Raw genomic sequence first — 13,924 nt, forward strand, 5'->3', positions numbered from 1 at the left:
ATGAGGAGGAGGAGGAGTACCTCAAAGAAGAGTTGGAGACTTAGGATGAGGTAAGCTATTTAAATGTTATACTATTTGGATTAGGTAAAGTCTATTGCTTACCTTAAAAAAATTGTTAATTGATTGTGTGTCAGAATTTTTACCTTTCCCAGGGCTTCCTTTGTTTCCAGATCACTTAATGGTAAGTATTATTGTTTTAGTAAATGTATATTAATTATTATAATTTTTTTTTTCAAGGTTGAAATTATCGACGTTCATCCTGAACCTTCCTCCAGCGAGCCCACAGAGGTTTTGGAGTCGGATGTGGAAAGGCCGGCCGAGTCAGCATCTTCCTCTGCAAATCCTCCCGGGAGGTAGAGACGAAGGCCAGCTATAAAGACTCCATCCTCTGGACTGTCAAGGACTGCCCAATTTATAAAACATGCAGAGGAGGTTTTGATGAATCCCCCGAGTGCAAATCAATCTTTTGGTAACAATATCAGCCACAAAATGGATAAGATGAATCCGAGTCAGCAAATCCATTTCAAGAGGATAATTTATCACACTATTATCCTTGCGCACCAAGAAATATTGAAATAGCATACGGATGTAGGGTCATACATTAGACCTCTGCCTACCCCATCGGCCTCTGGCAATCTCCCCATCCCATCTTATAGACTGGCATATCCAACACATCCAATTCCTCCTCCGTCACATCCCCTCACATATGCTGCTTCGCATAGCCCAGCGCCACCATCTCCCTATCCCAGTATATCGATGAGTAGTGTGCACTCATCATCGATGAGTGCACAAGCTACCCTCCAGGCTGACGATTAATTTTGTAATTAGTATTTTTTTTATATTAGTTTTTAAAGTGTTTTTTTAATTGGTCAGTCCTTTTGTCTTTGGGTTTTTTCAAGAACGACCGTGAGTTTGTTCATGTTGCCATGACTTGGGCAAATGGACTTCATCAAACTTGCTGCCCAAATGATGTGTCATCTAGTTACTTATTGTGCTCAAAGTACTCTGTTTTGGAGTTTTTTTATTCCCTTTACCCTGTTGACGTCAGTATTTTTTTCAAAGGATTTGACTGTATTTCACAACATTGTTATGTGCCTGATTTTTTTTCTGTTTGAGTAGTCCGGCACTCATTGGCCTGGAAACAAGGGATGAATCCCATCCATACTTCATCAGAAGTAAAAAACATTTAAATCAAATAAACAGTAGTTGCGTTTTTTTATATATTGGTTAATTTTTTTGTTATTGTTAATATGTTTAGTATTGGAAAATTGTGTTGTGCTAATCAAGTTGGTTTTTAGAGGCAATTCTACAAGATTTGGCTATCTGGATCACAACTTGAGAAGGGCATCGTTGAATTAACATAGGTGTCTGTACTTGGACCCCTATGTTAACTACAATGGCAGAACTACGATGGACATGATTAGCAACAAGGTAAGTACTTATAACCCTTTTACACTGTATCAAAAATCCAGGGTTGATGCTCACCAACCCAGGATTTGTGGCGGTGTAATGGATCCAGCCAGGTCCATGGACCCGGTGATCCATCAAGGGTAAACTGCAGGGTTGGCCACGGGTTGTTCCCGTGCCACCATGCAGTGTAAATGGCGCAATGAGGGTCTAATAAACCTGCATAGTGCCACAGGCTGGACAATTGGCTTGCTTAAGTTGCGCTTTGAGATGATGTCATCTCCAAGCATCCACTTTCATGTCAGAAGAGCAGTCTGTAGAGACCCGGCTCTGGTGTAAACGGTGCCGACTCAGGAATATGCTGGATCAGCGCCGGGTCTGATCTGGCCGGAACAGTTTTTGACCACCCGGATCAGACCCGGCATTTAGGTCGAAAAGGGGTATTGCTTTTTAGCCACTAATGGAAGGGGTTCAGTTAAATTTTAGCAATTGTCTTGGGTTTTTGGTTATAGTATACATGTGGTATATTTAGTTATGGGTACACACCACCCTTTGGGAGGGTAGGTTTAGGATTGGGAAATTATAGAACACTTTTCTTTTTTCTCCCCTATGGGAGGGGGTTGGGGTGAACCTTGGGTTTATAATACACAGGTTGGTCAGGATAGAAATATATGATTACATTGTTTACCACAATAAATATGTTTTGGTTTGTCATCATTCCTGCCATTAATAAAACATTATTTTAAAGATCCACATAAAAATAGACAAAATAGCAGTGTAAAAATCAAATTTTTTTATTAAAGAACTTATTTTCAAAACTTAAATTTTTACTTTTGGGAACAAGTGTCAGTTTGCACATTACATGGTCACATTATAGGTAATCAGGTATTTAGAGGGCTGCAGAGAGCACTACCCATCCCTTAAAAAAATTGTAATGGAAATTCCTTCTTTAATGAATATTCAAATAATCATTAAAACAAATCCACTCCCTGAATGATGTCATGCGATATCGTTCATCTTTCGTCTTTTGCCAAAATTTGTCATGTACATGACAGATATCGTTCAGCATAGCCACTGAAATTTTCAAGGGATATTGTTTGTCTTTCATCTATCAGAAATACATCTGCTAATGGATAAGCCCCTTAAGAAGGTTTTTGTTCTTGAAAGCAAAATAGTGTATCCTTTGGCTGATCTACACTTGGTATTTGACCCAGATGAAGGAAATTTGCATGTGAGAAGGTTTGTAAATGACTACAGAGACTGCCAATGTGCCTGTCGGATTATATATTTAAAGGTACAGCATTTACAACTGGTTCCTCATTGTCAGAGCAGGGTGAGCTGCTATGCTTACTGGTATGACTTAGTACATATTCTCTGGTGCGTTTATCAGGGTCTTCTGACATAATTTGGCTACTTAGATCCTCTCTGCTATCTCAGATTATGGCTGCTTCAAGGGCCTCAGCCTGTGCCACAGCAGCAGCTGCTTCTTTCTCCTGACATAGAGCATCTAAACTGGCTTCCAGATGCACTTTTTCTAATTTTAATGCGATCTCCATTATTAAATTAGAGGCTCGTGCTTTTGCAGCATAAGTGTCTGCATGCACTTTGATGGAGCAGCGCTCATTATGGACATGTTGGAATGCAATGATCTTGATTTCTTTGAATATTGGCTGGATGAACTAGAGCATTGGAGCTGAATTCTCCTCAAGCGGTCTAATCTAGTTTCAGCGTCTGTGATTGCATTACATATAAGACTGTCACGTCCCTGATCAATGTCTCTCTGTATGTCACGTTCCTTCAAGCTTTCTTCCACATTTGTTTTGGTTAAAAAGGTGGAATATTTCTCTGACTGCAATCTATAGGTCCAAAGTATTTTGAAGTTGTTCCTGAACACTCCTTGCATTTGACACTTTAAGCATATCGGTTTCAGTTCTATCCCATGCTTTTTCTAGTCTTTCTTGGTATTCATCTCTCTCACTGATGTATTTATCCCTGGCCTTTTGAGATAGCTGAACTGTATGAATAGCTCTAGTGCCATCTTGGGCCTGCTGGGGCTGTAATGGTGTTTCATCATCTGCATTTTCTGCAGCTTCTACATTAGAATTACAGTCTTCCATGATGTGGTGTTTGCAGGTGTATGACTGTGATTATCAGGATATGTTCTGTGCTGCACACACTTACTTGAATTCTATGTGGTGATACTGACTGTAACAACAAATCTTAGATCTGAGATCAACTGCACGTGACAATGAGCCAGGAGCAAACTTGTGGGAAGTTCCAGCTGTATGGACATAATCACCGGATCATGGATCTGTAATGGGTGAGAGATTACACCAGCCTGGCTATAAGTCTGTAAAGCTTGACCCACAGAAAGGATATCTTCTTACTATTCTAACCCTCATTTCACATAAGCAGTGTATAACTATTCAGATACTGTAGCTAAACCAAGTCCATCTGTTAATCCACAGACAATGAGATTTCTGGAACTTTCAACTTTTATTAATATAGACTGGAGTGATTGTCTATATAATACAGGTGTGGTTCTTCAGAGTTGATCACTGTACTTGTGGTAACAAAATAAACTAAGAAAATAAACAATGCAAGGTAAGAAGTTATAAGCCTTGTGGAGTACAGGAGACCTACACAGCTTGTGTCAGCATCTCATACACATAATACTGCAGTAAGATAATATGGAGGATTCAACCCTTTGACCTGTCACATGGTAAAAGACAGCTGGGCATTGTCAAACAGATCTGCACAGAACAGAGTAGACTTAACTAGCAGAGTGCAAAACCTAAGCTTGTCACTTAAAATCACCGGCAAGCCCATATGAAACAATATTAGAAATGCTGTGTATACAGTACAAGCTTTGCAATTTTGGTCTTTGCGGAATCAGGCCCTAGGTCATCCATTCTAGCATTCAGATTGCAATTCGGTAGACTGAAGAGATATAATGTCTGTTAGTTTAGGCAAAGTTGAAGCTGTAGATTCTTGACTGACTTCTACAGATTTGAGGTGTGGGAAGTACAGTCAATTATGACCCCTAGCCAGTGAGCATGGGGAAAGGATGACATTATCAACTATGAGAGAAACAACAGGAGGGGATGTGACATTGGGTCATTAATAAACATGCACAACAAAGTGCACCTCCTCTCAGCAACATTTTGTTTTCATATATTTTTTGCAAATGGACCTGTTTGAAAGCAACTCTCTTACATAAAATTAATTGTTAGCATGATGGAGATGACTGTCTCCTGAGAAAGCTGCTAAAGTCATTTGAGATGGAGAAACGCATAGAGACTTGTTTCCTGTTTGTTCTCTAGCTTGAAAGTGCTGACCGGTCAACACCGCTAACACTCCTCAGGGCTTCTCACAGTCTGAGCCACTGACGGAGAGTGGCGGTGGATAAACACTTCTGTCTGCATCCTGTGCCGACTGTGACTGAGGATCACCACAGAGAAATCAACAGCAGTGAGAAAAACATATGTTTTAATACCTACCACTGCCTCCCAACAGCCTGCGGTTGCTCACCACGTATGTTGTGAACGCTAAGTGGCAGCAGAGATTATCAATGTTTTCACTACCTACAAGCCCTGTAGTTTGAGTGCAATATTGTGGGAGATACAGGACTTTGGCAAAAATCGGCAGGCTGCATTTATGTCTGGCAACCTTTTGCATTACTAGTTATGTAAATTAGGAATATGATCATCTTGATACAAGAGAATATATATTGGAAATAATACAAACAATCATGATCTCCCACATACTGTTCTTCCAGAGCCTAAATAATTAACTGGAGACTTTCAGTACTTTTCAGCCTGTTGGATATTCTTCTATATGAATCACTTTCAAACGTGACAATTAAAAGAAACATTGTGGATACAATCTGTTTATATAAGTGGATACAGAAAAATAACTGTTTTACCACCAACAAGATACAATCACTGAACAACAGAATATCCAATGGTTTTTCCTTTTTTATTACTATATATTGCATGTGGATACCAATCATGATGGATTATTGGTTATAAGTGATATGTGATTTTTACCTATGTTTTATGTTGTTATCAGTGATCTGACAGCACTTTCTGTACTATTTTCTTCTCTTTTGTGAATCTTGGCCGGTGAGTCTTTATTTGCCACCTTTGTTCATTGGGCAGCAGTTAGAGTATTTGTTTCTATCCAATTCATCCAGGAGGTGTAGCCTAAGATTTCTTTTTGTGTTTATAGCATGATGGAGAGTAGCAAATATTAGTACACCTAATGGAATGAATCCCAGTATTGTAAAGTAATTTATATATATGAATATATGCAGCAGTAAAACATTGCTAAAACATACTTTACCCCCCAAATTAAATCTTCTAACAGCAGCTCTTACTAATTAAACAATAACTATTAATTAGTATATTAAATTTGTAAACAAAACATGAAAATAAAAGCTTAAACAACTAATTTATGTTTTAGTAAATGAAATATGTAAACATGTATACATATAGTAAAGTTGAACAGTTATATGTGAACCCTGCGCTTCAGGATATTTTTTATTTACTACAATAATAGAGAGGCTGGGGAAAGGGGAAGGATAATACAGGGTCACTTTTCCAAGAAGGTATAGCCTTAAATGTTTTCAGGTATAGAGGCGTTGTTAGATGTATTCCATAGATGAGATGTACCAATAATCAAAGATTGCTAGATTAGTGGGGGAGTTTTTTTTTATTAATTATGAGTTTGTGTTTCAAGCTTAAAAACCTATTTATGGATGATATTGCATGTATTTTTAAATTGCACTTTTTATTGATATAAAACAACCATTTAAAAGGTATATAGCAAATTACATAGTGCTATCGCATTTCATGTTTTAAAAAGCATACACATTTATATAAGTGTAAAGAGGGGAAATACAGATAGACCGTACAATTGCACAAATGAAATAGATGAATGAATTTGAATACTTGTGTGAATGCTGCATTGATGGTCCCCTGGTAAAGTTTATCCACTTTACCATAGAAATATGGAATGCCGGCCACCAAAATCCTAATGCCGGAGTCCTGACGCCCGGCAAAATGCTGACACCGATATCCCGAAGGAGATCAAGATACCGGTGTCTGCATCCCGAATGCCGGAATCCCCAATGTCCAGACCCCTGTAAGTATCGCGATTCCCTGGTGATAGGGGGGGTTATGTTTAGGTACCTGCGGGGAAAGATTAAGGTTAGGCATTCCCCGGGGAGGGTAAGGGTTAGGTTACAGGGAGAGGGGGTTAGGATTAGGCACCCCAGATGTCAGGGTCGGGGCATCGGTGAAGTCCAACATGTTGAATTTCACTGATTTGCTGATCATGATCAAAATATGATCGTTGTTAACAAATTTTTTTTTTTTTAACATGTAGCATGTCACTGATTCCCCGATAGATCAGCAACCATTGATGGCTGCTGGTCAGCATTTCCTATCGGTGGATCAATGTTTCTTGACCAATCAAGGAATCGGCGGATTGCCCAGTAGTTGTAGTGGCCCATTAAGTTTCTGACCCCATGTAACATCACAGCCTTTTTAAATACAAATTCGGCAACAGAAATGACATTGACAAATCTGCTGTGTGTACACATATTTATTCTCTGTAACTCTTCCTATATTGAATGTTCTCAAGAGAAAAAAAATATAAACAATAGCTTTGTGTACATAATGTTTTTTCCCCAGTTATGTTATCATGCCTTATATAGCTAAACACTCATACTAAGCTGTTACTGCACTACTAGGGGTGCATTTACTAAAGTGAGAGTTTTTAGAACAGATGTTGCCCATAGCAACCAATCAGATTCTACTTAACATTTAACTAGCACCTTCTAGAAGATTATAGCTAGAATCTGATTGGTTGCTATGTGCAACACCTCTTCTAAAACTAGCTTCTAAAACTCTCACTTTAGTAAATTTACATCCTAGTGTCTTTCTTATCTATAAAGAAAAAAAATCAATAAAGTTCTACAAAAAAACAGCGGCCATCCTGAATAATCAGCTGTTTTCACCATATAATGACTCACTCTGAGGATTGGAAGTTTGACCTCTGATTGTGTTTTCGACCACTGGACCTAGAGATTAGTGCTGATAACAAGAATCTATCATGCTGTCTGGCTGAGTACACAGGACATGCAGTTTCTACATTTCCAGCTACTGTTATGTTTGTTGACTGAAATACTCACCAGAGTATGAAGCAAAGTTCCAATTGGATTCTGATATTTTACAACAGTAACATATTGTACCCAGTAATGAAAATATTTCCCAGAGGTTTTGCTATATTGTTTTCAAAGGCAAGCTGTCTTTGATACACACTATAATTGTCAGAATTATTTGGGATATTTCAAACAATGTATTATAACAAGAATATATTATTTAGAGATTTAGGCCCTCATTCAGAGCCGTACGCTCTGAGCAGAGCGCACGCTCTGAATAAGGGCCGGGCTCCATTTTCATGGAGCGTCCTCCTGGACGCTCGTATAGCTGTGGGTCACCACCCACAGGCTATACGAGCGTGCATTGTGATGGTCGCGATGGTCGAGACCATCGCGACCATCGAATTTGCGAGCCGGAGCCTGCGGTTGAGGTTTTCAACCGCAAGCTCCGGAGTGATTTTGGCTCTATCAGAGCCAAAATCACTCCCACTGACATCACTAGTGATGTCAGTGGGCCGGCTTCTGACGGGAGGCGTTCCCTTAGGAACGCCCCCGTCAGGGAGGCACGCCCCCGGCACGCCCACCAAAGGGGGCGTGCTGTCAATCAACATTGACAGCACGCCCCCTTTGATCGGACACAACGAGCGAAGGACTTTCCTTCGCTCGTCGCGTCTGGCGCATGCGCACGACGGAGCTCCCTCCGTCGTGCGCATGCTCAGTCCATAACATCGACCCACTTGCGAGCGGACAGCCGCTCGCGAGTGGGTCTGAATCAGGCCCTTAATCACCTAAATGCTCATGCAAGGGTGCTAAGAGTACAATGCTAACAACGAGTTATATATGGTGGATCATAAGCCAGACAAAATCACAAAATAAATGGAAACAGTTCAGCCCAAACTGCAACTATAGCAAAATGTATTATATGTTTACAATATAGTATTGTAAACATATAATACTAAGAAAAACATAAAAGCAATGATTTTCAAAGTGCAGCACCAGCACCTCTGTGGTCTATAGCTATCTAGCCTTAGGGTCTTATGGTTAACCAGCCTTGGGTAGACAAGCAGTTACTTTAAGCTTAGTTTGAGTCTGGTATATACACTAATATGTTTTATGGGTCTGGACACTAACATTTCCAAGTACAGTAAGTACAGTTGTTAATAATTTTTTAAGGACCGTTTTCACTAGGGTTTGAGCACATTGTTATTATCACCCTGCAACCCTTGCTTGTCCTATATTTAATATTTATATATTTATGAAGCAGCACTGAGTATTCAGGAGATGTGTGGGAGCACTATATAAAGCAATATAAAGAGATATAAGAAAGAGACAGTTGTGACATAAAACTAGTAAAGTTGACAGTGGACATGCTGTACTGCAAGATATAATCTAGTAATTGCTACTGATGGACAATGTTTTTTCCATCAATAGTAGAGATCCAATGGTTGTCCACCATTATTAGGTGAAATGCAGTAATATTTTTTACTTTCCCGGGCACAGAGCTAAGCCCCAACCACCAAGGTGCCACTAAGCCCTGCTCCATTCCCACATAGACCAGCCACCTGCCATTCCCCACATCAGGGATGTCCATTGATGGGTGCAATGATTTCTCTCTAATAGTTTCATGCTATAGATGCAGCATGAATGGAGCCATCAATGGATAACCTAATGTTGGCCATTGCATTGCTTCAATAACAAAATAAGAACCAGTGTGATTGTTGCCAATCTGTTTGCTGCAGTTTTACAATATAAGGGAGGCAGAAATTTCGAAAATGGGTGTCAGCAAACTATACCAAATGGTTATAGAAGACAATAAATAGAACAGAAGGTGATTACTCTTTTACAACATAATACTAAACATTATCAAGTCGTAAAAAACTTATTAAAAAAGTACATTTATCACATATAGTAGAGATTGATTTCTTCTTTATGTTAATAAAATGCAAGTAACTAAATATATGGATAGCAGATTGTTAAGATAATGGTAGGATGCATCACCATACTGTGACATCTTGGAAATTCCAAGACCTGCATCATTTGTAATCATTAATCAGTTTGGATGCCGTCTAGGCTGCTCATGGCAAGGTGATGTGAATTAATGGTGTTTGAATGTGGCATGGTAGTTGGTGCCCGATGGATGGGACGTTCCATTTCCAAAGTTGTGTGGATTTTCAACATTCCTCGATCTATGGTGTCATGTGTGTACCAGGATTACCTCATGGAAGCCAATACCATTGACCATGGACAGCGCAGTGGCTGACCATGGGCCCTTGATGATCGTGACCAGTGGCATCTGGTCAGAATTGTCCATGGTAACAGACAAGCATCACTGGCTCAAATCTTATCCACATTCAGTGCTGGAGGTACCAGACATATATCCAGCAGGCCAGTGCAGCATTCTTTAGCTTCCTTGGGAAATGGGAGCAAAAGAGTACCCCTGTTAACACTATGACACTGGACATAGCGCCTCATCTGGGCTTGTGACATTGCTAATTAGACACTGCAGGATTGGCAACATGATGTGTGGTCCAATTAGTCAAGGCTTCCAGTTGTTACCAGCTGATGATAGAGTTCAGGTGCGGTGCAGACACCAGTCCTCAGTGATCAACAAGGCACCATGCAGGCTGGTGGTGGTTTCATAATGGTGTGGGGTGTGTTCACAAGGCATTGGTTATGTCTGCTGGTTTGCCTGAATATGTCATTGACCAGTAACTACTACATTGCATTGCTTGATGACCATTTGCAGCCCTTCATGGACTTCATGTACCCCCACAATGATAATGCACTGTATCATCAGCCCTAAGTTGTCCAGAATTTGAGGAGCATTCTTCTTATTAACGGAGTGGCTATCATGTTTGTCTGATTTGAACCCAATCAAGCATTTATGGGACCTGGTGGAAATGTCCTTTGGCACCCAATATCCTGCACAAATAAATATCAGGGAGCTGTGGAAAGCTATCCATAAGGCATGGATCAACATCTCTCCAGAGGTATTCCATTCACTTGTGAAATCGATGCCATGTTAACCTGCTGCACATCCCAGGGTAGAGGGGGTCCTACATGACACTAGGGGGTAAATTTATTAAGAATCAAGTCTGGTCATTTTTGTTTTTTTCAACTCGATTAGCATCGCTGAAACTTGGGTGATTTGAGGCTCCTGAAACTCACAAATTTACTAAGATGTGTAAAAAAGCAGCTAGTGAATCAGGGGGTGAATACAATTGACAATTAAATTAATAGTAGGTTCGTGTCCAAAAAAGGATTATTTATTTACTGAAAAGCAGATTAAAGTTAAATTTACTTAGAAGTGAGTTTAGCTGAGAATGAGATGGCTGATGGTGAAGCAGATCAAGATTTCTCCCCCGAGTAGCAAATTTAGAAGGAGATTACTCACCCGTTGTTGCAGTGTTGTCTCTCTGCAAAACTCTTCCGAGCAAGTAACCTGCACATATCAGTGAGATATGTGTAAGCTGCTTGTGTTTTCTACTTGTAAAAAATGGGTTAATTGTTAAAAAAAAATGACTAGGGTCATCCCCCAAAAGCTTAACCAGCCCCAAACTTGCCAGTCAGTCCTGGTACCTAAAATTACGGGGAACAAAATGAGTAGGGTTCCACCATAATTTAGGTACCAGCAAATTATAAGGGGAAAAATGCATAGGGGTCTCCCTATAATTAAAACCAGCACTGGATCCAAAATGACTGGGGTGTAATGCCACAGCCCGAAGAAACTATTACCGGGTCTCCAGAGCCAAAGCATTATCACCACAAGTCACTCAGGCCAAGCCAGTAATCTCAGGGTAGGTGGGGAACCACCCCAAAAAAGGTCCCCCATCTCCCAAATCCCCAGTCCTGGTCTAAAACCCTGGGCTCTTCCACGCACTCCTGGGCTGTGGGTACGGGGATAATAAAGTGTTAAATTGAAATAAAACTATAGTATTTTACATTGGAACTACAGGTGCCAGCATGCCTGCCCTTTGGCACCTACAAGTGCCAGCAAGTGGCCGGCACCTGTACCTCCACTGTAAAATAAGTAGTTAGATACAGACATGACACATACCCCATATACAGTAAAAGTTGAATACACACATATCTTGCTCACACATATTTACCTGCTGCCAAATGTTCCCATGTAGAAATCCATATGGAATGACATGCAAAAAAGTCTCCATAGAATCCAGAGGGGTCATTGCAAATAACAAAATGCCACCTGATCCATATACTTGCCATTAGCGGTGTACGTGTGTGACCACATACACCGCTAACCAGCTCCAAACTGTTCAGTGAGAACTGTCAGGAGCCGCCAGCCAATCAGCGGACACTAACTGTAGTGTGGCCGCTAATTGGCTCCGGCTCCTGACATTTCCCACGTGGGCTGTTCAGTGAGACAGGAGCCGGAGCCAATTAGCGGCCACTCTACAGTTAGCTAACTGTAGAGCGACCACTGATTGGCTCCGGCTCCTGACTCACTGAACAGCCCACGTGGGAACTTTCAGGAGCCTGAGCCAATCAGCAGCTGCTAACTGTAGAGCAGCTGCTGATTGGTTGCTGGCTCCTGAATGTTCTCACTGTTCAGTCGGGAGCCGGTTAGTGGTGTATGTGGTCACACACATACACCGCTAATGGTAAGTATATGGATCGGGTACTCGGTTTGTTTTTTTGCAAAGACCCCCCTGGATGCTACGGAGACCAAAGCGAGGATGGAGGTGAGTATACGATCTTTTTTTGCAGGTCATTCCACACGGATACCTACATTGGAGAAGAGGACAGACCGGCTGTTACAGGTAAGTATGTGTGATTGATGTATGTGTGTAATAAACGTGTAAGGTGTGTGTGTTATGTCTTTATTTAACTATTTGTTTTACAGTGGAGGTACAGTTGCCAGCCACCTGCTGGCACTTGTAGTTCCAAAGATGCCACAGGGCAGACATGCTGGCACCTGTAGTTCTGCTGTAAAATACAATAGTTTTCTTTGATTTTACACAATATTACCCTCGTACCCACAGCCCAGGGGTGCGGGGAAGAGCCCTGGACTTCAGTCCAAGCCTGGGGTTTTGAGATGGTGGGACCCCTTTTTTAGGGGGGCCCCCACCTCCCCTGAGCAGCTTTGGGTGATAATGCTTTGGCTCTGGAGACCCGGTAATAGGGTCTTCAGCCTGTGGCATTGCACCTCATTTTGAGTCCATTGATGGTTTTAAATATAGGGGGACCCTATGCATTTTCCCCCTATATTTAAAACCAGGACTGGCCCTGCAGCTGGTACCTAAATAGTGGTGGAACCCTACTCATTTTGTCCCCTGTAATTTTAGGTACCAGGACAGGCTGACAAGTCCGGGGCTGGTTAAGCTTTAGGGGGGGACCTCATGTAATTTTTTTATAAAAATAACCCCTTTTTTTGTTTACAGGCAAAAACATACATGAATCACACTGATCTGTGTATGTTTACTTTCTACCAAACTCGCAGATCACAGGCAGGTGAATAGATATCTCAAATTTTTACAGGAGTGTTGTCCATTCTCATGAGAGTTTAGAAACTCTCATCTTGGTAAATTCCTGAATCCCATTTTCACTAGTGAAAAGGTTCTTGAGTTTAGTCAATGGTGAAATGAAGAGCGTTTGCTAACTCTCCAGTATTTTCCCGTACCAATGGAGATTTTTCTCCCATAATTTACATTAGTAAATTTGAGAGTGGAAAAAAATGCCCAAACTCTCCAGAGATTGCTAACTTGACCAGACTCGATTCTTAGTAAATTTACCCCTTGGCATCTATCACATGACTTTTGGCACTTCATTGTATATATTATTCATTCATGAAATAAATTCAACCATTATTGTAACTCCTCTCTCTATACTACTTGGGTGATTATCTAGGTGTCTAATAGTTGCTTTGCTTTTAAAACCTCTGTGTGAATACGACTCAAGCCAGTTAAAAACTATACAAATGGTCATGCTAACATTCAGATTTGATTTGTATTTAAGTTCAGTGTAAAACTTGCTAGAAGGGAAAGACTTTGGTATGAGTTGGTCAGTTTATAAGTGAGTACATTGTATCTTTCTGCTACTATATGTCTTAGTGATCATTCTTTAAAAATCTGCTTAAAAGCACCATGAATCACCACCTCATTATTACTGCTAGCAAACAGCGGAATTGGAGTTGTAATGTGCACAAAGAGGCTTGCATCATATGACAGCAAGTCATGAAAGCATGATGTGTACGCAGGTGTGACAAGTTTGCACGGTTATTGTCTGAGAAGTACTGTATTAACTTGCTTTGATGAATTATCCTATGTAATTGATTTTTATTCATATTGAACTAAGTGTTCTCAAACTATACTTCATATATATATATATATA

The 13,924-nt window shown here is 40.5% G+C and overlaps 1 protein-coding gene across 1 annotated transcript in view; it reads left to right on the top strand.

Annotated features, from left to right (window-relative positions):
* Positions 1 to 4,004: 4,004 nt before the first annotated feature.
* Positions 4,005 to 13,924, top strand: part of LOC148518786 (cytochrome P450 2H2-like) — a 46,525-nt gene continuing 36,605 nt past the window's right edge. Inside the window, exon 1 of the mRNA XM_088477143.1 lies at positions 4,005 to 4,011. Within this exon, the coding sequence (XP_088333269.1) occupies positions 4,005 to 4,011 (7 nt within the window). The remainder of the gene's footprint in view (positions 4,012 to 13,924) is intronic.

This window comes from Taudactylus pleione, unplaced genomic scaffold (assembly GCF_031769625.1).
Source record: "Taudactylus pleione unplaced genomic scaffold, aTauple2 ptg000199l, whole genome shotgun sequence".
Classification (NCBI taxonomy): Eukaryota; Metazoa; Chordata; class Amphibia; order Anura; family Myobatrachidae; genus Taudactylus; species Taudactylus pleione.